Raw genomic sequence first — 18,836 nt, 5'->3', positions numbered from 1 at the left:
TTTAGCCATTTTTAGTGATGCTTCCTTGTGTATATATAAACGAAGCTAGTGATGGAATTAACACATATCAAATTTATCAATAATACACTAAGTTTATGTATTACAGACTATTTTTTTAGAAGAACTTCCTACCAACATATTAATCAACTTAATCACTTTATCAGTTTATCTGATTCCAAAAGGTGGCATTAATCATGGTTGCATTTCAAAAGTCTTGAGCACTAATACTATTTGTGAATACTAATAAAGCAGTAGAACAAAGTAAGCCTCTTCAGAATTGTGCTGGAGATAGAACTAATTGATTCTTCAGTACACACAAACACCCCAACAAAACCCTTCTAACATTGACACCTCAAACCCTCTGCAACAAAAAGAAAACAAAGGAGGCCCAAACTTTGTAGAAGAAGACCCACTTGGTGGACCGGACCAGAGGGAGTTGGGCCCAAATCATCTTTCAGAATATGCTACCAACATATAAAGCTGATTCCATAAGTGTTGAGCACTTAATAAAGCTACCAATAATGCAATCATCCTCATTTTTGGCGTGGTCTGCTTTATCTTCCTTTATGTATTTGATTCCTTCCTATCAATAAAGCAGTCAAGGTTGACGCCCTTTACTCTTTATGTAACCATACCAGAGTTCTTGAACTTTCACATAACAAAGTTAATCTCTTCACTCCTAACCCATTTTCTGAGGATTGTCTCTTTGTTTACTTCATTTCATTTCCCACAAGTGAATCATGTCAGTAATTGTAGAGGCTGCTCTATCAGTTTTCTTTGAGGTGCTGTTTGACAAGTTAAGCTCCTCTGATTTGTTGATGATCTTTAAGCAAGAGCAAGTTCATGCTGACCTCAAGAAGTGGAAGACAACGTTGCTGAAAATCCGTGCAGTTCTGGATGATGCAGAGGATAAGCAGATGACAAGCAAGTTGGTGAAGATCTGGCTGGATGAGCTGGAAGACTTGGCTTATGATGTGGACGACATCTTGGACGAGTTTGCTACTGAAGCTTTGCGACGTAAGTTGAATGCAGAAGAACCCAGCACAAGTAAGGTACGAAAGTTCATCCCTGCTTGTTGTGTGGGTTTGAATCCAAGTTCTATCATGTTCGATGTCAACATGCGGTCCAAGATTAAAGAAATCAATTCAAGGTTGCAAGAAATTGTGACACAGAAGAATGATCTGGAATTGAGAGAAAATACAGGCCTGAGAAGAACTGGAGCAACAAGACCAAGGGTGCCCACGACTTCTTTGGTGAATGAAGGTCATACTCATGGCAGAGTAGAAGATAAAAAGGCTATTGTCAATTTGTTGTTGAGTGGTGAATCGAGTAATCCTCCACTCTCTGTGATTCCCATACATGGTATGGGGGGAATGGGTAAGACAACTCTTGCCCAACTAGTTTACAATGATGATGAGGTGAGCAATTATTTTGATGTGAAAGCATGGGGTTGTGTTTCTGAAGATTTTGATATTGTAAAGGTGACAAGAGAAATTCTACAATCTGTCACTTTTGAATCCTGCAACGATAATAATTTAGATTTACTACAACGCAAATTGAAGGACAAATTATCAAACCAAAAGTTCTTGCTCGTTTTGGATGATGTATGGAATGAAAACTATAATGATTGGACTAGACTACGTTGTCCGTTTGAATTTGGGGCTCCAGGGAGTAAGATTATCATCACAACTCGGAATGATCGTGTTTCATCAATAATGGGCACAACTCAAGCTTACAAGTTGAACAAGTTGTCAGATGATGCTTGCTTGATTGTATTTATCCAAAACACATTGGGGACAACAGATTTTAGTGCAAATCCAGAACTTCAAGAATTTGGTCCAAAAATTTTGGAAAGGTGTCAAGGATTGCCTTTGGCAGCAAAAGCTCTTGGAGGCCTATTACGTACCATACACTGTGATGAGTGGAAAAATGTGCTCAATAACAAGATATGGGATATGTCTGAAGAAAATAGTGATGTTCTTCCAACCCTTAGATTGAGCTATCTATATCTCCCTTCACATTTAAAGAGATGTTTTGCCTATTGTTCACTATTCCCAAAAGATTATGAATTTGAGGAACAAGAACTAGTCTTGTTATGGATGGCGGAAGGTTTGGTTCAAGAATCAGAAAAGCATAAGCCAGTGGAAGATCTTGGTGTTGAGTATTTTCGTGATTTATATAAGCGATCACTTTTTCAACAATCAAGTAGGAATAAATCACTCTTTGTCATGCACGACTTAATCAATGATTTAGCTCAATGGGCAGCGGGACATTTGTGCTATTGGTTGGAAGACAAATCAGGTGGTAATACGCAACCCAAGATTTCTACAAAGGTACGCCATTTCTCCTACGCTCATTGTGAATATGATGGCATCACAAAATTTAAAGGCTTGACAAAAGATATGCGTTTACGGACCTTCCTAGCGCTACAAAGAAAGTACCCAAGCTACTTAACAAATTATGTTTTTAGTTGTCTGTTGCCACAGTTTAGATGTTTAAGGGTATTATCTTTATCTGGATATCAAATTTTTGAGTTACCAAGTTCAATCGGTGATTTGAAACATCTAAGATACCTCAATCTTTCTCAAACTTTGATTAGAAGTTTACCAGAATCAACATGTTCTTTATACAATTTGCAAACATTGCTATTGAAAGGTTGTCGCTATCTCATAAAGTTACCGGAGAAAATTGGGAATCTAGTCGATCTTCGGCATCTTGATATTAAAGGGGCCCGTTTAATCAAAGAGATGCCAGTGGGAATAAAAGAATTAAAAAACCTACAAACATTGTCTAATTTTGTTGTGGGGAAAGATACTGGATCTAAGATAGGAGACTTGATGAACTTGGAGTCTCTTAAGGGAACACTTTGCATTTCACACTTGGAGAACGTGCTTGATGTCGAGGATGCAAGTCGGGCCAACTTACTTGGTAAGAAGAATTTAAATGTATTAGTGATGAAATGGGAGTCCGAGCTTGATCAAAGAGCCAGTCTAGATATTCTTGACATGCTACAACCTTCGACAACGGTGAAAGAAATTTCAATTGATGGCTATGCTGGTGCAAAATTCCCAACTTGGTTTGGACATCCATCATTTTCTAATATGGTGCTTCTAAGGATTGAGAGGTGCAGGAAATGCACATCCTTACCTGCAATTGGACAATTACCATCCTTGAGAGACCTTGCCCTCGTAGGATTGTCTGCAGTGGAAATCATTGGTCTTGAGTTTTATGGGGAAGATTGCCCAAAGCCTTTCCAATCCTTAGAGACACTTTGCTTTAAGGATATGCAAGAATGGAAAGATTGGATTCCATGCAAAGTTGAGTACGAAGAATTCCCTCGGTTGCGTGAGCTTTCTATTCAGGAATGCCCTAAATTGGAAGGAAAATTGCCTCACCATGTCCCATTATTGGAAAAAATTTCTGTTAATGGATGTGAGCAATTGGATGTTTCAATTCCAAACTTCCCAAAGCTACATGCATTAGAAATTTTAGGATGTAAAGGGGTGGTGAGCAGAAGTACAGATGAGTTATGCTTTCCAAAGTCAACTATTCTTTCTATTCCATATGTGAAAAGCTTGACGGAGGAGTTCATGCATGGGTTAGCTAAGGTGGAAAATCTAAAGATAGATAATTGTAAGGAGCTAACATCTTTGTGGCAGGATGAATTCAAATCCCTTATAACGCTGGATATAAGAGGTTGCTCAAGCCTTGTCAACATCAGCTTGACATCTACTTTAAGGACACTAAATATTGAGGGTTGTAGTGGTTTGAAATCCTTGTCAATCTCTAATTGTACATGTTTGGAAAAGGCAAGCATTAGTAGTTGTAATTCTTTGACGTTGATTTCAAGAGGTCAGTTGCCTCAAAATTTGAAAAAGCTAAATATAAGATATTGTGAGAATTTGCAGTTTTTGGCAGATGAGGGAGAGGCTTCTTCTAATTCTTCTTCTCTTCTTGAGGACTTGGTTATTGAGGGCTGTCCATCTCTAAAATGCTTATCATCAAGTGGCGACCTACCTACCACGCTTAAACGCCTTCAGATTTGGTCATGCATAGAGCTCACATCCTTATCATCAAAAAACGAGTTACCTACAGCTCTTAAATACCTTTATGTACGGAGCTGTCCAAAGATGGAGTCAATAGCGAACAACTTACCCAACAATGCGTCTCTTGAAAATCTTGAAATCAGAAATTGTGCAAAGTTGAAATCCTTACCGGTGGGCCTACACAAACTCTGCCACCTCAATAAGATATGGATATGTGAGTGCCCTAGTTTTGTTTCCTTCCCAGATGGAGGGTTACTCCCCACCAGCTTGAGAGAGCTTTCGATCTACCACTGTGAGAAACTGGAGGCCTGGCCCAATTGCATGCCGAACCTCAATTCTCTTCATATCGGCAATTGTCCAAGCGTCATATACTTTCCAGAAGAGGGTTACCCCACCAGTCTAACATCACTCTCATTTGGCCGGGAGAATATCTGTAAGCAAGTAACTGTGTGGGGATTGCACAGACTAACCTCTCTTACATCACTCGGTATTGATGGTGGAATTCCAGATTGGCAGTCGTTTCCAGATGAGCAAGATGGGAAGCTGACGATGACGCTTCCTTCCTCTCTTACCAAGCTAACGATTCAAAGCATTCCAAATATAGTAATTCTATCTTCTTTGGGCTTTCAAAATCTCTCTGCCCTTGAACATTTGTACATCGTAAATTGCCCTAAACTCGCATCCCTCCCAGAGAAGGGCCTACCTCCCTCGTTTCTGCAACTTTATATTATGGAGTGTCCATTGCTGAAACAACACTGCAAGAAAGGCGGGCGAGAGTGGTCCAAGATAGCCAACGTCCCTTGCGTTCAGATTGACAGGAGGTCTGTCTATGAGGTGGAGGAGGAGCAGCAATAAAAAAATTGTAAAACAAAGAGCAATATTTACTCATAATAGTTACTCCTTCCTTCCAGGTACAGCATTATTTGGTTTCATAATATTTCTCATTACATTGTTGACATCAAAAGCAGAATACAACAAAATCCTCTATGTTTGTATATGAACAATACAATTTTAATGATTCAAACCTAACCCAGGCTAATTCTTGTAGTGTTGCAGCAGAGACTAGCTTTTGAACCGCTAAACGTTATATTGGAATTTCAAAACACGGAGGTAAGTTAAATTTAATTATTTTCCTCTTTTAACAATTGAACTTCTGGCACTCTGAAATTTTAGAGTCAAATAGTTTGTAATTTATTTGAATTATGTGAACACTTTATGCTTGGGCAGGCAGCTATTCGATAAAATGCCTAAAAGAGATATTTTATAGTGTTTGAAATTTTATTACCTCATCAATATCTCATACACTTTGTAATTTGTTTAAATTATTTGCTTGGCTATCAGCTGTGATTTGATGATTGCAGGTTATCAGAAAATGTGCAGAGAATGGCAGGATGCCCTTTTAGTACTATGCTTGTGCAGAATGTCCTTTTAAACATTTGGCGTGCCTTGCATAGATTGATCAAAGCATTGTCACCTATGCTGCAAATGGCAGGTATTTCATAACTTTGAGTCCATTAGTATTTTTGTTTCCTTAAAAGGTGTACCCACCTAATATTAGTATGATATAAATGATCTAGACTATTTCATAACTTATGTTGATCTTGACCACTTCATTAGAGAAGGAGGAGCAGCAATAAACAAAGAGGAAAAAAGTTTAGATATTTAATTGGTTTCATAACATTGTTCATTACGTATTTACATGTCCAAAGCTGAATACAAGAAAATACTCTGTGTTTGCATTTAAAATACAATACGATTTCAATAATTCAAAACCTAACCCAAGCTAATTCTTGCATTGTTGCAACAGAGACTAGCTTTGGAACTAATAAACCTTCTATTGGAATTTCAAAACGTGGAGGTATGTTAAATTTTGGTTACCATATGTTCAATTTTTTTACCTCATCAATATCTCTTATAGTTAAATTATGCAAACCATATATGCTCGGACACGCAGCTGTATGATAAAATGCCTAAAAGAGGTATTGTATCGTGTTTGAAATTTCACCTCATTAATGCCTCTTATACATAATAATTTATTTGAGTTATTGGGTTGGCTATCAGCTGTGATTTGATGATTGCAGGCTACATATTGTGTTCTGCGACATGATGATCAGTAGATGTGCACAAAATGTCATTTCAAAACAAATATTGTTCCTTGCATAGATTGATCAAAGCATTGTCACCTGCGCTCCAGATGGCAGGTATTTCATAAATATCAAAATTTCATTTAAATGTAAAAAATTTATTATTAAATAAATGAAAAGCAATATTTATTTCTTTTTAACTTCTTGTATTGCATGCATTATTGATTCATATTCTCTGCAATTCATTTTTTTAACTGTTTAGAAATCTGTCCTAAAGTGCTCCCTTGGGAGGTCATTTTACGGTACTAATTGGCTCCTATTTGGATGGAGAGATGCTCTTTGGATACTGATCTTTCTTATTCTATTATTGTTGTAATAGCAGCCACTCTTTGGGCTATTTGGAAATGCAGTATTATAGAGCCAAGCTCTTAATTACTGCTACTCAAGGGAAGACTATTGATGCTACTCAAGCTCTTAATTACTGCAAGCACAAGATCATGATCTGTCAAGAAGCAATGGCTGGGACTCATTCCCTAAATGTTGCTTTAAACCTCCTATCTATAATTGCAAATGATTTGTTGAATCTAAGATCAAATTGGGAACCAAATTTCAGATCTTAGTAGAAGTTAGTACAAAAAGGGAGAGTTGCTCGCCAGGTGCAAGCTTTGTTTGCAAAGATCAAATGAGGAACCAAATTGTGGTACACTGTTATAGTTGGTTGGCTAAAAAGAAATCCATTGTACTTTCTCAGATAATTCATGAAAGTTCAACCCATGCACTTATTAAAGGTGTGGTAGCTGCAGTTGTACCTACTAGTAGCTCTGAGGTTTGCAGCCTTTGTTGTGCAATGAAAAACACCAGGTTCGGAGATTAAGCAGTTAAGGAAGACATTGCTGAGCAGCGTTCATGATTTTCTAAACTCTGGGTTGATCAAATCCCAGGCAAATCCTCACTAACGCTTGTTAGCTGGCCAATTCTACAGCTTCCTCTTTTATGCGGCCTGGTCCTCTTCTTGACCAGAATTTAAGGCTTTCTCTCTGACTTAGCATCCATGTTGAAGAGAAAATGAATTTCTTGATGTGGTGAATCTTGTTTGATTTGCTGAATACCACTAATAGATGATATTGCAGGTTGGTAAGAAATTCTTTAATTTTATTCACATTCTACAAAGATGTACTAATGTACTATTTCCAAAGTAATAATTTCTTGGCAATTTGAGAAACTAGACAATTGCTTCTGCAAAATGGTTTTGAGGCTCTAACTTATTCTTCTTAGCATCCAGTTTTCAATTCTTATACATGGAGTAAAAGTTTACAAGTCAATTGTCATTTAGTTCACTGGCTAATCTGCTCCATTACTAATCAATAGTATTCTGTATTGGTATTGGTCTTTTAACTTCTTTTTCTGAACTGATGCATGTATGTAGTACCAGAAACCACCCTACCAGCAAAGTTGCAGAATCAATCAGAACCTTCTTAGACCAATGTAATTTATTGGTTCTCCAATGACCAAGAAGAAGAGCTGGTTCAACATAGTGAAGAGGTTCTTTATAAGAGAGACAAACTCAAAACAAGAAATGGTAAAGTAATTTGCTTATTTGTGCAGTTTTGGTCTTTGATTCTGTTTCTCACTGCTAGAACAACTATCAGGATAGGAGAAGGAAATGGATTTTTGGAGGGCTTAAGATCAAAAGGTTAGCCTCGCTCACTGCACCATCATCATTAAATGAAAGAAATCTAGGTGAGGCTGAGGAAGAGCAGATCAAGCATGCTCTTGCTGTGGCCCATGCCAACATTGCTGCTGCTGAAGCAGCTGTTACAACTGCTCTAGTTGCTGCTGAGATTGTCTGGTTCACCAGCACCCCTCAATATAACCATCAATGTGTAAATGAAGTGGAAGGTTCAGTCATTAGAGTTCAAGGTGAAGCCCCTCAGTCCAACTATCAATGTGTGAGAGAATCCATGAATTTGCTGCCATTAGAATTCAGTCTGCCTTTTGGGGTTACCTTTTGTGTTTAAAGTAGGTCTCTCTATCTCATATCTCCTTCCTCAAATTTTATTTATTATCCGCTAATTGATACTTGATGGAAACTATGTATATGATATTGTTCTACCTGTTAGAAGAAAACATATATCAGAATTTGGTACTGACAGCAAATTTATGTCAACTTTTAACTCTAATAATAGCAGGAGAAAAAAAAACACACACACAAATTAGACCTATTTTTTTAAAGTTCTCACAGATTATATAATTTTGATGAAAATATGTGGGAGAGTTTTGCAGGCAAGGAAAGCTTTGCGGGGAAAAGGAATTATGAGGCAGAGCTGTAAGATGCCAAACCATAACTACCCTAAAGCTCTTGCAGTCCATTGTAATTATTCAGTCACAAGGCTGCACAAGAATATTTGGAATGGTGGAAGGCACTTGGAATTATGTTGGAAGTGAACAATCGCAGAATTGGAAAGACAATATGACAAGGGTATGTAATGCAGCAAGAACTGGCTTACTCTATTTTGAACAACACAACTCCCATAAAAAAAATCTGTTTCTCATTTCACCTGTGCTGCAGATGGCAGGTATTTCATAAATATCAGAATTTCATTTAAATGTTAAAATTTTTATTATTAAATAAATGAATAGCAATAGTTATTTCATTTTAACTTCTTATATTGCATGCATTATTGATTCATATTCTCTGCAATATATATTTTTTTAACTGGTTAGAAATCTATCTTAAAGTGCTCCCCCTGGAGCTCATTTTATGGTACTAATTGGCTCCTATTTGGGTGGAGAGATGCTCTTTGGATACTGATTTTTCTTATTCTATTATTGTTGTAATTGCAGCCACTCCTTGGGCTATTTGGAATGCAGTTTTATAGAGCCATGCTCGAAGGAAAGGCTGCCGATGTTTCTCAAGCTCTTAATTACGGCAGGCATGTGGTCATGATCTGTCACAAAGCAATGACTGGGAATCATTCCCTAAATGTAGCTTTAAACCCCCTGTCTACAATTGGAAACGATTTGTTGAATTTAAAATCAAACAGGGAACCAAATTTTGGATCTTAGTAGAAGTTACTACAAAAGGAAGAGTTGCTTGCTTGGTGCAAGCTTTGTTTGCAAAGATCAAATGAGGAACCAAATTGTGATGCACTGTTAAAGTTGGTTGGCTAAAAGTAAATCCGTAGTACTTTCTCCGACAATTCGTGAAAGCTCAATCCATGCACTTATTAAAGGTGTGGTAGCTGCAGTTGTACCTACTAGTCGCTCTGAGGATTGCAGCCATTATTGTGCAATGCAAAACACCTAGTTCGAAGGATTTGAGCAGTTAGGAAGACATTGCTGAGTGGCATTAGTGATTTTCTAAACGCTGGGTTGATCAAATCCCAGGAAAATCCTCACTAATGCTTGTTAGCATGCCAATTCTACAGCTTCCTCTTTTATGCAGACTAGTCCTCTTCTTGACCAGAATTTAAGGCTTTCACTCTGACTTAGCATCCATGTCGAAGAGAAAATAAATTTCTTGATGTGGTGAATCTTGTTTGATTTGCTGAATACCATTAATAGATGATATTGCAGATTGGTAAGAAATTATTAAATATCATTCACATTCTACAAAGATGTACTAATGTACAATTTCCAAAGCATTAATTTTTTGGCAATTTGAGAAACTAGAGAATTGCTTTTGCAAAGTGGCGTTGAGGTTCTACCTTATTCTTCTTAGAATCCAGTTTTCAAATCTTACAAGGAGTAAAAGTTTACGAGTCAATTGTCATCAAGTTCACTGACTAATCTGCTCCATTACTAATCAATAGTATTCTTTTTGATAAGTACTAATCAATAGTATTCTGTATTGGTATTGGTTTTTAACTTCTTTTTCTGAACTGATGCATGTATGTACTACCAGAAACCACCCTACCAGCGAAGTTGCAGAATCAATCAGAACCTTCTTAGACCAATGTAATTTATTGGTTCTCCAATGGCTAAGAAGAAGAGCTGGTTCAACATAGTGCAGAGGTTCATTATAAGAGAGACAAACTCTAAACAAGAAATGGTAAATTAATTTGCTTACTTGTTCAGTTTTGGTCTTTGATTCTGTTCCTCACTGCTAGAACAATTATCAGGATTTTTGGAGGGCTTAAGATCAAAAGATTAGCCTCGCTCACTTCACCGTCATCATTAAATGAAAGAACTCTTGGTGAGGCTGGGGAAGAGCAGATCAAGCATGCTCTTGCTGTGGCCCATGCCACCACTGCTGCTGCTGAAGCAGCTGTTACGACTGCTCTAATTGCTGTTGCGGTTGTCCAGTTCACCCCTCAACATAACCATCAATGTGTAAATGAAGTGGAAGAGTTTTCAGTCATTAGAGTTCAAGGTGAAGCCCCTCAGTCCAACCATCACTGTGTGAGAGAAATCCATGAATTTGCTGCCACTAGAATTCAGTCTGCCTTTCAGGGTTACCTTGTGAGTTTAAAGAAGGTCTCTCTATCTCATATCTCCTTTCTCAAATTTTATTTTTTCTCTGGTAATTGACATGTGTTGGAAACTATGTATATGATATAGTTCTGCCGGATAGAAGAAAACATATATCAGGAATTTGGTATTGACAGAAAATTTATGTCTACTTTTTACTCTAATAATAGCAGGGGGGGGGGGGGGACACAAATTAGACCTGTTTTTTAAGTTCTCACAGATTGTATAATTATGAAAATATTTGTGAGAGTTTTGCAGGCAAGGAAAACTTTGTGGACTTAGAAGGGAATTGTGAGGCAGAGCAGTATGATGCCAAACTATAACTACCCTAAAGTTCTTCCAGTCCACTGTAATTATTCAGTCACAAGGCTGCGCAAGAATATTTGGAATGGTGGAAGGCACTTAGAATTATGATGGAAGTGAACAATCGCAGAATTGGAAAGACAAGATAACAAGGGTATGTGATGCTGCAAGAATTGGCTTATTCTATTGTGAACAACACAACTCCCATAAAAACCTGTTTCTCATTTATCTCTTTCAGGAACATTAGTCTTCTGCCTGTCTAATTAACCATTTTACATTATAGTATTTTAACTTACTTTGTCTCTAAGTTATGGATGGCAAAATGTTATGATTTTCAGATAGACACAAGGAATCAAAGAAGGTGGGATGACAGTGTTTTGTCAAAGGAAGAGTCAGTTGCATTGTTTATGAGTAGGAAAGAGACCATGCTTAAGAGAGAACGGATAAAGGAGTAGTGGTTTATCCATCTGGTAGGGTCCTTTTGCTTTATGATCTTATGATTATATATTTCTCAAATTCTGGTTCAACTACTGATGTTTTCAACTGAAAATATTTTCAGTAGTCAGCAGATATGGATCAAAACTTAGTAAGTGGAAGATGAAGGCATTGGTTGGATCAATGGGTAAATACACAAATTACCCTAAGTAGAGAACTTGAAGATTTGGACTCGGCTTTGACTTCAAATCGAAGACAAAGAGAGGACTATGAAAGAAGGCAACTTAAGCTAAGAAATGTTGAGGGACAGAGTAAGTTGGAAGGATTGAATTCTCCAACATTTGTTCCCAGAGTATCAATTCATTATAGGAGACCATGCTCTTTGGGAGATCATAATTCTTTGTCAAGCTCTCCTGTTGTTCCAGCTTACATGAATGCAACTAAATCTGCAAAGGAAAAGGCAAGATCAATGAGCTCGTGAAAAATAAGGCCCATGAATTTTGATACATGCTCTGAAAGCTCTTCACCATATAAGAATAAACTCATATCCTTTATTACTACTGAAGTGCCAAGTGGGGGTAGGATTGGCAAGACTAGTGGTTTCTAGCAGATATCCAAGCTCAAAAGGCCTTCCAAGTCCTATAAAATCCAGTAGGAAGGTAAAGGATCTCAGTTTTAACTCAAAGTGCTCATTTCAGACTTTGGATAGACATGGCTTTAGATAATTTCAGAAGTTTGGTGCAAGAAGAGAACTTGGTTAGTGTGTCAGGTTGGAGTGGAGAACATGGTCTGTAATTTAATCTAGTTTGAATAGTTAAACAATGGTGTGCTATTTAATCTCATCATCAAATGAGTAGCTCACTGTAATGCTGCATTGTAATTTTATCTAGTTGGAACTCTACTCTCCCTCCCTCCAAATTGGCCATTAAAGTGTATTGAGGTTTGGGTTGCATGAGAGACTTTTTTTTCTCTGTTCAATACCAATGGATAAGTGTGTTTAACTTTAACCCCCAACGTGCAAAAGAAATAAATAAATCTATTTTACATCACCAAAAATTTCATTATTTATTTTAACTACCCACTTTTTAGCAAATCATTTTTTTATAGGTAACTTTTTAAACACATCCGACATCTCTTTTTCTTTTTTTTCCTTTGCAATACCGCTAATTAAAATAATATTTTTTTTACCTACCCAATTCCAAAATCCAGCAGCAAGTCAGCAACTTCTATCCATTAAAATTAAAAATAATAAAAATAAAAACACCAAACCCAATAGCGACCACCCTCACAAAAACCCAACCACTGCTCAAATACCTAGAAATTTTCACACAAAACCCAACCACCATAGCCACTGCACCACAAAGCCCAACCACCACCCAAAAAAACACTCAACAACCCACGCAAATGGCCAGTGCCACCACTCTCGACACAACAACCTTCCACAAAACCCATCAATCACAGCCAAATCAATTTGCAAACTCACACCCAACTTTCCAATTGATTTGCAAACTCACACCCACCCCAACGCCACCTCCATAATCTCCCCAGTCACATTGTTGGAACCCCGTAGCCTTGCATGATGCAGAGTCCTATTTCCTCCATTGCTAGCCGAAAAGAATTTTGTGGATGAGAGAGAGAGAGAGAGGAATAAAATAAGGGGGGAAATGATTTGCATATTGTACAGTGGTCATTTATTTTTAGATGTTACTATATCATTTTGTAAAAACTTAGCACATTGATGAAGTACCTGATGTGTTGAGGGTGATTTTGTGTGATTCTATGTATTTGGTAATTTATTTTACACAAACAAAATCTAAGACAACCGCTTTTGTACACTGCATTGAAGAAGGAAGAAATACTCTCGTCTGGAAAGAGGTAGCATTAGGCAAGGTACTCAAATTACTGGCAAAGGAGCATCCACATCCATGTGCATATGAAGCACATTTTCAAGCGTAGGATAGTGCATTGCAATATCAAATGTCATCATTTGTGCTAGGTATGGGGCCTAGGCCTGCCCAATCAAGGAGCCATTATGAGCCCAACCAAGCTTAAGGGAGCTTACTCTTCCAAGCTATTGTAATGGCTTAGGAAAACCACACCATTAAACATGGCAGGTTCCTTTCAAGAAGAATTTACTACTACAGCAACTTGATTAACTGAGATACACATCCTAATAGTTTCTGAAGTACTTGCATTTTCACTCACACAAAGATCACACCATATATGGCCACTGCCCCAAGATACTTGACATTAAATCTAGTACATAAAACCAGATCACTAACTTGAGATTAATGCACAAAACATAATGGACAAAATAATATCAAAAAGAGAGAATCAAATTAAGGGTTAGGTTAGTCTAACCTCTCAAATAAAAGTTAAACTTCCTATAAGATCTACCCACTCTGATCTGGAATCTAATTTCAACATCAAGATGTCAATAAATTGAGATGTGACAGCTCATGTACACAACAGAAAACAATCATAGTAGTTCTCACAGAAGCTTTTGTAAATAACAAGTGAAAACTCAGTAGTATCTACGAAAACAAACTCAATACTTTAAAATAGCTCCAGCATTTCAAATCTGCCGTCTTCAGCAATGCTTAAGCATAATAAAAGCAATGTAAAAGCCTACATATGTGTCTATACTATGCTCATAATCCCGAAATATCAAGATTCTTCATCTCAAACTGAGAACATAAAAAGCAGTTTAATAGCAGTACACATATGTCCATCCAATTCTCATCATCTTTTCTTAAAACCATATTTCTTACGTTCATAGAATAGATCTGTTTTGGCACTCCCTAAATTGACAATTTTTGGACATCCATCCCTATCTTTCTCCTGCTGTGTACACTCTTTGCAATAGTAGGCATCAGAAATACCCACTCCTCCACAAATAACACAGCGACCTTGAAAGGATCCATAGTTGCATTCATCACAAACCCGAACAAGTGTGCAAGGGCGCACATAGGAATCACATATTACACACTTTCCATCACATTTTTCACAAAGTCGTCCAATAGCAATTCCTGGCTGCTTCCGGCACATAATCAAATCTGGATGATGCTTGGCCATGCTTTCCGCTACACGATCTTAGTTTCTGAACAAGAATAGGAAAAGAGAATGTTAAAATCCATGCATGACATATATAATCAGGATATTTCATCAAAAAAACAGAAAATCTCAAGTACAAACATGAAAGAAAACATATAAATATTAAATTAGGGGATAATTGTAGCTAGAAATTATGATGTCACTAGTAGATCTCGAACCTATACTATGATCAGTTGCAATGTCCACCCTGATCTATAATGTTTTGTAATAAACACACTAATATGAGATCAATTTGCAATGAGCATTGTGCACCCACGTTTTAAACTAGTGGGATAGGGCAGGATGGATGATGGATCTACAAATTAATGTGCACAAATCGGTTAATTGTGACGGATTACAGCACCCACCACCTAAACTGCCCATTAATTTGATAATTTTGAGTTGGATGTTAACAAGGACACTACAAATTAATCTAGGCAAATGATATTAATTGCACAAATTTATTTGATAGATTCCATCAAGTGAATTATCACTTTGATACATTTATTCAAAAGTAAAGAGATTTTTCTTCTAATTTCCACTTCCCCTCTCTATGACCGTACAAATACAATTAGACATGAAGTTGGACTAAACCTATTAAAATTTAAATGTGAAGATTAAAATTGAGATACATGTCAATGCTCTTTAACTTTCTGTTTTCTTTTTTTATTTATTTAATCAGTTTGTCATAGAATCAAATACAATTAAGCAAGTTGCATGTTCCTTAAATTCCAAAAGAAACGGAAAAGAGAAAATGAATATGGCAGATTTACAATTGGTGTCAAGATTCTTCTCAAAAATAAAAAATTAAATTAAAAAAAAAAAAAAAAGGTGTCAAGATAAACTATATACATTTCCTGATAAATAACTGTGCATGGGCAACAAGAGAAAGAAACCAATGCAGTGCCTAATAAACACAATTTCAAACATTAGTCCAGGATGGAAAAATCCTACAATTATATAAAAATTTGCAGAAAAATGAAATTAAACAATGACATTTACAAGCATGCTTATGTTCATGTTCATGCATGACTCAGGTTTTCAAACAAATTCAAGAATGGCACAAAAAAGTCCACTTCAGGGTATGCATCAATCATTCCGCTTCCATAACTACGCAAGCTACCAAATCAAGTTATCTAGACAAATCAGGTCAGAAACTAGTTAGGAATGCAATATGTTACCATTTTTCATTTTCATTTTTTCTAAGTAAACTTTAGGCGGAATATGTTTCTGTATACACATTACACATAATTACCAACTGGTCAAAGTTTTCCCAGTCCTAACCAAAATTAAGGGTTACATATCATCACACTACAGAAATAACTGCCTAAAACAATCACCATGGTCCAAGAGCCAAGTCCTACAGTTATGAAACCAATATGCGATATGGAGGATTAGGCTATTCTTCATGTTTATCCTAAGTCCATATGACATATAATGGGTACCAAACTCAATATATCAACCGCTTGAATTTTGGGCCACTAATGCAAACCAGGATGTTATCAGGTCCTCAGGTTCCAAGCAATGTATAAAATCAAAAGACCCACTCCAAAACTAATTAAACAAGAGTAAAAATTCCATTTAATTAAATTTGCTTCCCAATATTTAACCCAAACAATCATACCCCCCACCCTTGTCAGTGGGATGGTACCTCCCCATGCATGAAGTGCTTGGGGGTTAGGGGGGGAGAGGTTCAAGCTGCAAGGTCAGCAGCACATATTAATGTATATATTTCTAACAGCCCAAAAATTTAACCCAAACAATCGTGTTTCTTAGTCATCAACAATTATTGTCATAAATAAAACAGAAACACACAACTAAAGGACATATGAAAAGCAAGATGAAGCCTATTGACACAGGCCATTATCAAATAAAATCTGACAGTTCATAGAACTCCTTTTTTTTTTTTTTTTTTGGTATCAGATTAAAAGAGCCCTAAAAACCTACCTTGTTCTACAACAAGTATTTGCACCACTAGTTCCCTGACACAAACCCTTCATTTTGAATAAATTTTAAAAATAATAAAATATGAGAGTGACCAACTCAACAGGGTAAGGCCTCCTAATAATCACTTCGAGGATGATTAGCATCCAAAGAAGAACTTGAGAATTTTATACAACAATAAAGAAACCTATACCAAATCTACATCTTTATATAGGGCTCAAAACCAAATTCATAAGGAAACCATAACACAAAAAAGGAAATAAGGCTAGGTCAAATGAAACTCCTATAACATTTTCTCACTGCTAAACCAAATCAAATAGGAAAAAGTACAAGTATTTTTCATTAGTAATTTACACAAACACAAGGTGGGTCTTGAACCCACAACCTCACCCTCCACCTTGCTCTTGCAAACCAAGAAGTGCCATTTGAGCTAAAGCTCATTAGCCCAAAAATCACGCCAAAAGCTAAAATCAATGCAGCCAAAAACCTCATATTGTAGCTCCAGAATAACCCACCCACAACCATGTTTTTATCTTTACACTTTCTTTGGGGAATTTCATCAAACACTTAAGCGGCACTTTCCCTATGCTATTACTTTTAGACAAATTTGATAACTTTCATAACCCATCTAGAACCCAGACAAAACCCCACAAAAAGAATCAAACTTTAAAGAGAACATCGAAAATAAAAAGTGTACTAATGGTGAAAGCATCTAAATATTGAACAAAAATGGATGTGTGGGTGAGTCACTAATCACTATCACAGAAGCAAATGCAAAACCCCAAATCCGAGAAGAAAGAGATGAGGTACTGCAGTACATACCAGGAGGATTGATCGATCTCTTTTAAGGTTTTATGATTTTCTCAGCCTCTGGACTCTGGTCTGCTGTTAGTTGTTACTTGTTAAACGGAGCAACGACTGTCCTGCTTATATTTTTTTTAGGGAACTTTTTTTTTATTTGGATAAAATAATTTTTTTATAAATAATATTATTAGCAAAAAAAAAAATTATTACAAATATATAACACGAATATAATTTGTTGTGTCACTCAATACAATTATGTGATTGAAATTAATTATAAAAAAATTTAAATTATTGTACATTGAAGAACTATATCTAGATTTTACTATGCTATCATGGACATTGGTTCAATTTCATAAGTAATTTTAATGCATATTTATTAGGGACTTAACTAGATATGAGTTTCTACATTTGTTTTATGAGGTAAAAATATTACTGATTTTCTCAGTCTCTTATTTTTGTCCAAAGAATTAGGGTTTGAATCTCATTTACACTAAAAATGATTCCATTAATGTCTTTTTCTAATAGTAAATAGTGAATAACAATTATTGTAAATTCAAATTAGCTCAATTAATAAAGTATTTTATCATCAAATAAGAGAGACTTGATATTCAAGTTCTACTTACAACACCAAAACCAATTAGTGTTTTGGTCAAATAATTAAAAAAATCAATATGGTGTGGATGTCAAAATTGAAAATTTATTTTATCTATAAATTTTATTAAAAAATTTTAAAAATAAAAAAAATAAAAAAAAATAAAAAAATAAAAAAAAAAAAGAAGAAGAAGAAAAAGAAAGAGATGAATCATCATGCAATTGACACCGTACCGTACATTTCAAATCATATAAGATGAAAATATACTAAGACTTTTATTTTAATAAGTAAATTTTGAAAAGTTTATTTTCAATTTTTAAAAAATTTGTAAACATATCAAATAGTCATTTGGGTTAAATTCTAATTCAGCAGTTGAAAATTTAAATTGAAAAAAAAAATGTAAACATTCCAAGTTATCTTTTGAAATTGAATATTTACTTAAAAAAAAAAAAATGTAAACATGCCAGGTTATTTCTTGAAATTGAATTCTTCCAACTCAAGAAACGTAATTTTTCCCTAACATTATACTCAATCTCCTATTCCTAATGTCACTTTTACTACTTTCAAAATACTGTAAAAAAAATAAATGGACAATCCAAATATAATAGCAAGTAATTTTTAAGTCTTTGTTCAAACTTTCACTAAGTTGAGTACTTTGCATCACTAAAGTAGATGTCATATTCATGTAACATTTAGCCATTATCTCTTTATGTCATTTAATGAACAAAGAATCTTAGAGTTCGTTTGGGAACAACTTATTTAGTTGAAACTGAAAACTTTTTGCTAAAAGTATTACAGATAAAATTAAAAGGTGGCTGAAATAGTACAATAGGACTTATGAATAGTCCCAAAAAGTGTAATGAAACCCATGAATAGTAGCAAAAATAAGCTGAATAGTAAAAAAAACTAGGTTTTTAAGCAAATGCCAAATGCACACCTTAGCTAATGCCTTTGCAATTGCATGATATTGATCAGTAAAAATAAATTTAGGGTTTTTACTCTTGAATGCATTAAAAATGCTTTCATGCTTGAAAGATTAAGTTATTTCATTGTATAAAAGTGCAG

The 18,836-nt window shown here is 35.7% G+C and overlaps 2 protein-coding genes across 8 annotated transcripts; one reads left to right on the top strand and one right to left on the bottom strand.

Annotated features, from left to right (window-relative positions):
• The first annotated feature begins 148 nt into the window (after window positions 1-148).
• Window positions 149-12,345, top strand: LOC115984177 (putative disease resistance RPP13-like protein 1). Of its 6 annotated transcripts, none has more exons than XM_031107109.1 (15): window positions 151-4,957; window positions 5,095-5,156; window positions 5,408-5,538; window positions 5,854-5,904; window positions 6,128-6,247; window positions 6,510-7,264; window positions 7,557-7,709; window positions 7,780-8,149; window positions 8,414-8,609; window positions 8,975-9,710; window positions 10,035-10,181; window positions 10,252-10,591; window positions 10,859-11,057; window positions 11,242-11,373; window positions 11,463-12,345. In XM_031107109.1, exon 1 carries the CDS (start codon window positions 741-743, stop codon window positions 4,899-4,901), a length of 4,161 nt encoding a protein of 1,386 aa, XP_030962969.1. In that variant the 5' UTR covers window positions 151-740; the 3' UTR covers window positions 4,902-4,957; window positions 5,095-5,156; window positions 5,408-5,538; window positions 5,854-5,904; window positions 6,128-6,247; window positions 6,510-7,264; window positions 7,557-7,709; window positions 7,780-8,149; window positions 8,414-8,609; window positions 8,975-9,710; window positions 10,035-10,181; window positions 10,252-10,591; window positions 10,859-11,057; window positions 11,242-11,373; window positions 11,463-12,345. The 6 variants fall into 6 exon arrangements, with proteins under 6 accessions (XP_030962972.1, XP_030962969.1, XP_030962971.1 ...); XM_031107111.1 differs by having other exon boundaries at window positions 10,252-10,606; window positions 11,466-12,345; XM_031107107.1 differs by having other exon boundaries at window positions 10,252-10,606.
• A 1,401-nt stretch (window positions 12,346-13,746) lies between these two features.
• On the bottom strand, window positions 13,747-17,313 carry LOC115984182 (PHD finger-like domain-containing protein 5B). Of its 2 annotated transcripts, XM_031107129.1 has the most exons (3): window positions 17,198-17,313; window positions 15,284-15,338; window positions 13,747-14,438 (listed from the first exon to the last, which is right to left on the bottom strand). In XM_031107129.1, exon 3 carries the CDS (start codon window positions 14,411-14,413, stop codon window positions 14,081-14,083), a length of 333 nt encoding a protein of 110 aa, XP_030962989.1. In that variant the 5' UTR covers window positions 14,414-14,438; window positions 15,284-15,338; window positions 17,198-17,313; the 3' UTR covers window positions 13,747-14,080. The 2 variants fall into 2 exon arrangements, with proteins under 2 accessions (XP_030962989.1, XP_030962988.1); XM_031107128.1 differs by lacking the exon at window positions 15,284-15,338 and having other exon boundaries at window positions 17,198-17,312.
• Window positions 17,314-18,836: the final 1,523 nt, after the last annotated feature.

Source organism: Quercus lobata, chromosome 4 (genome assembly GCF_001633185.2).
Source record: "Quercus lobata isolate SW786 chromosome 4, ValleyOak3.0 Primary Assembly, whole genome shotgun sequence".
Taxonomy (NCBI): domain Eukaryota; kingdom Viridiplantae; phylum Streptophyta; class Magnoliopsida; order Fagales; family Fagaceae; genus Quercus; species Quercus lobata.
This window is presented reverse-complemented; position numbering and strand designations above follow the sequence as displayed.

What these genes read in the sequence shown, in the direction of transcription:
- LOC115984177 (XM_031107110.1), top strand. Translation starts at nt 741, where the DNA reads ATGTCAGTAATTGTAGAGGCTGCTCTATCAGTTTTCTTTGAGGTGCTG.
- LOC115984182 (XM_031107129.1), bottom strand. Translation starts at nt 14,413, where the DNA reads ATGGCCAAGCATCATCCAGATTTGATTATGTGCCGGAAGCAGCCAGGA.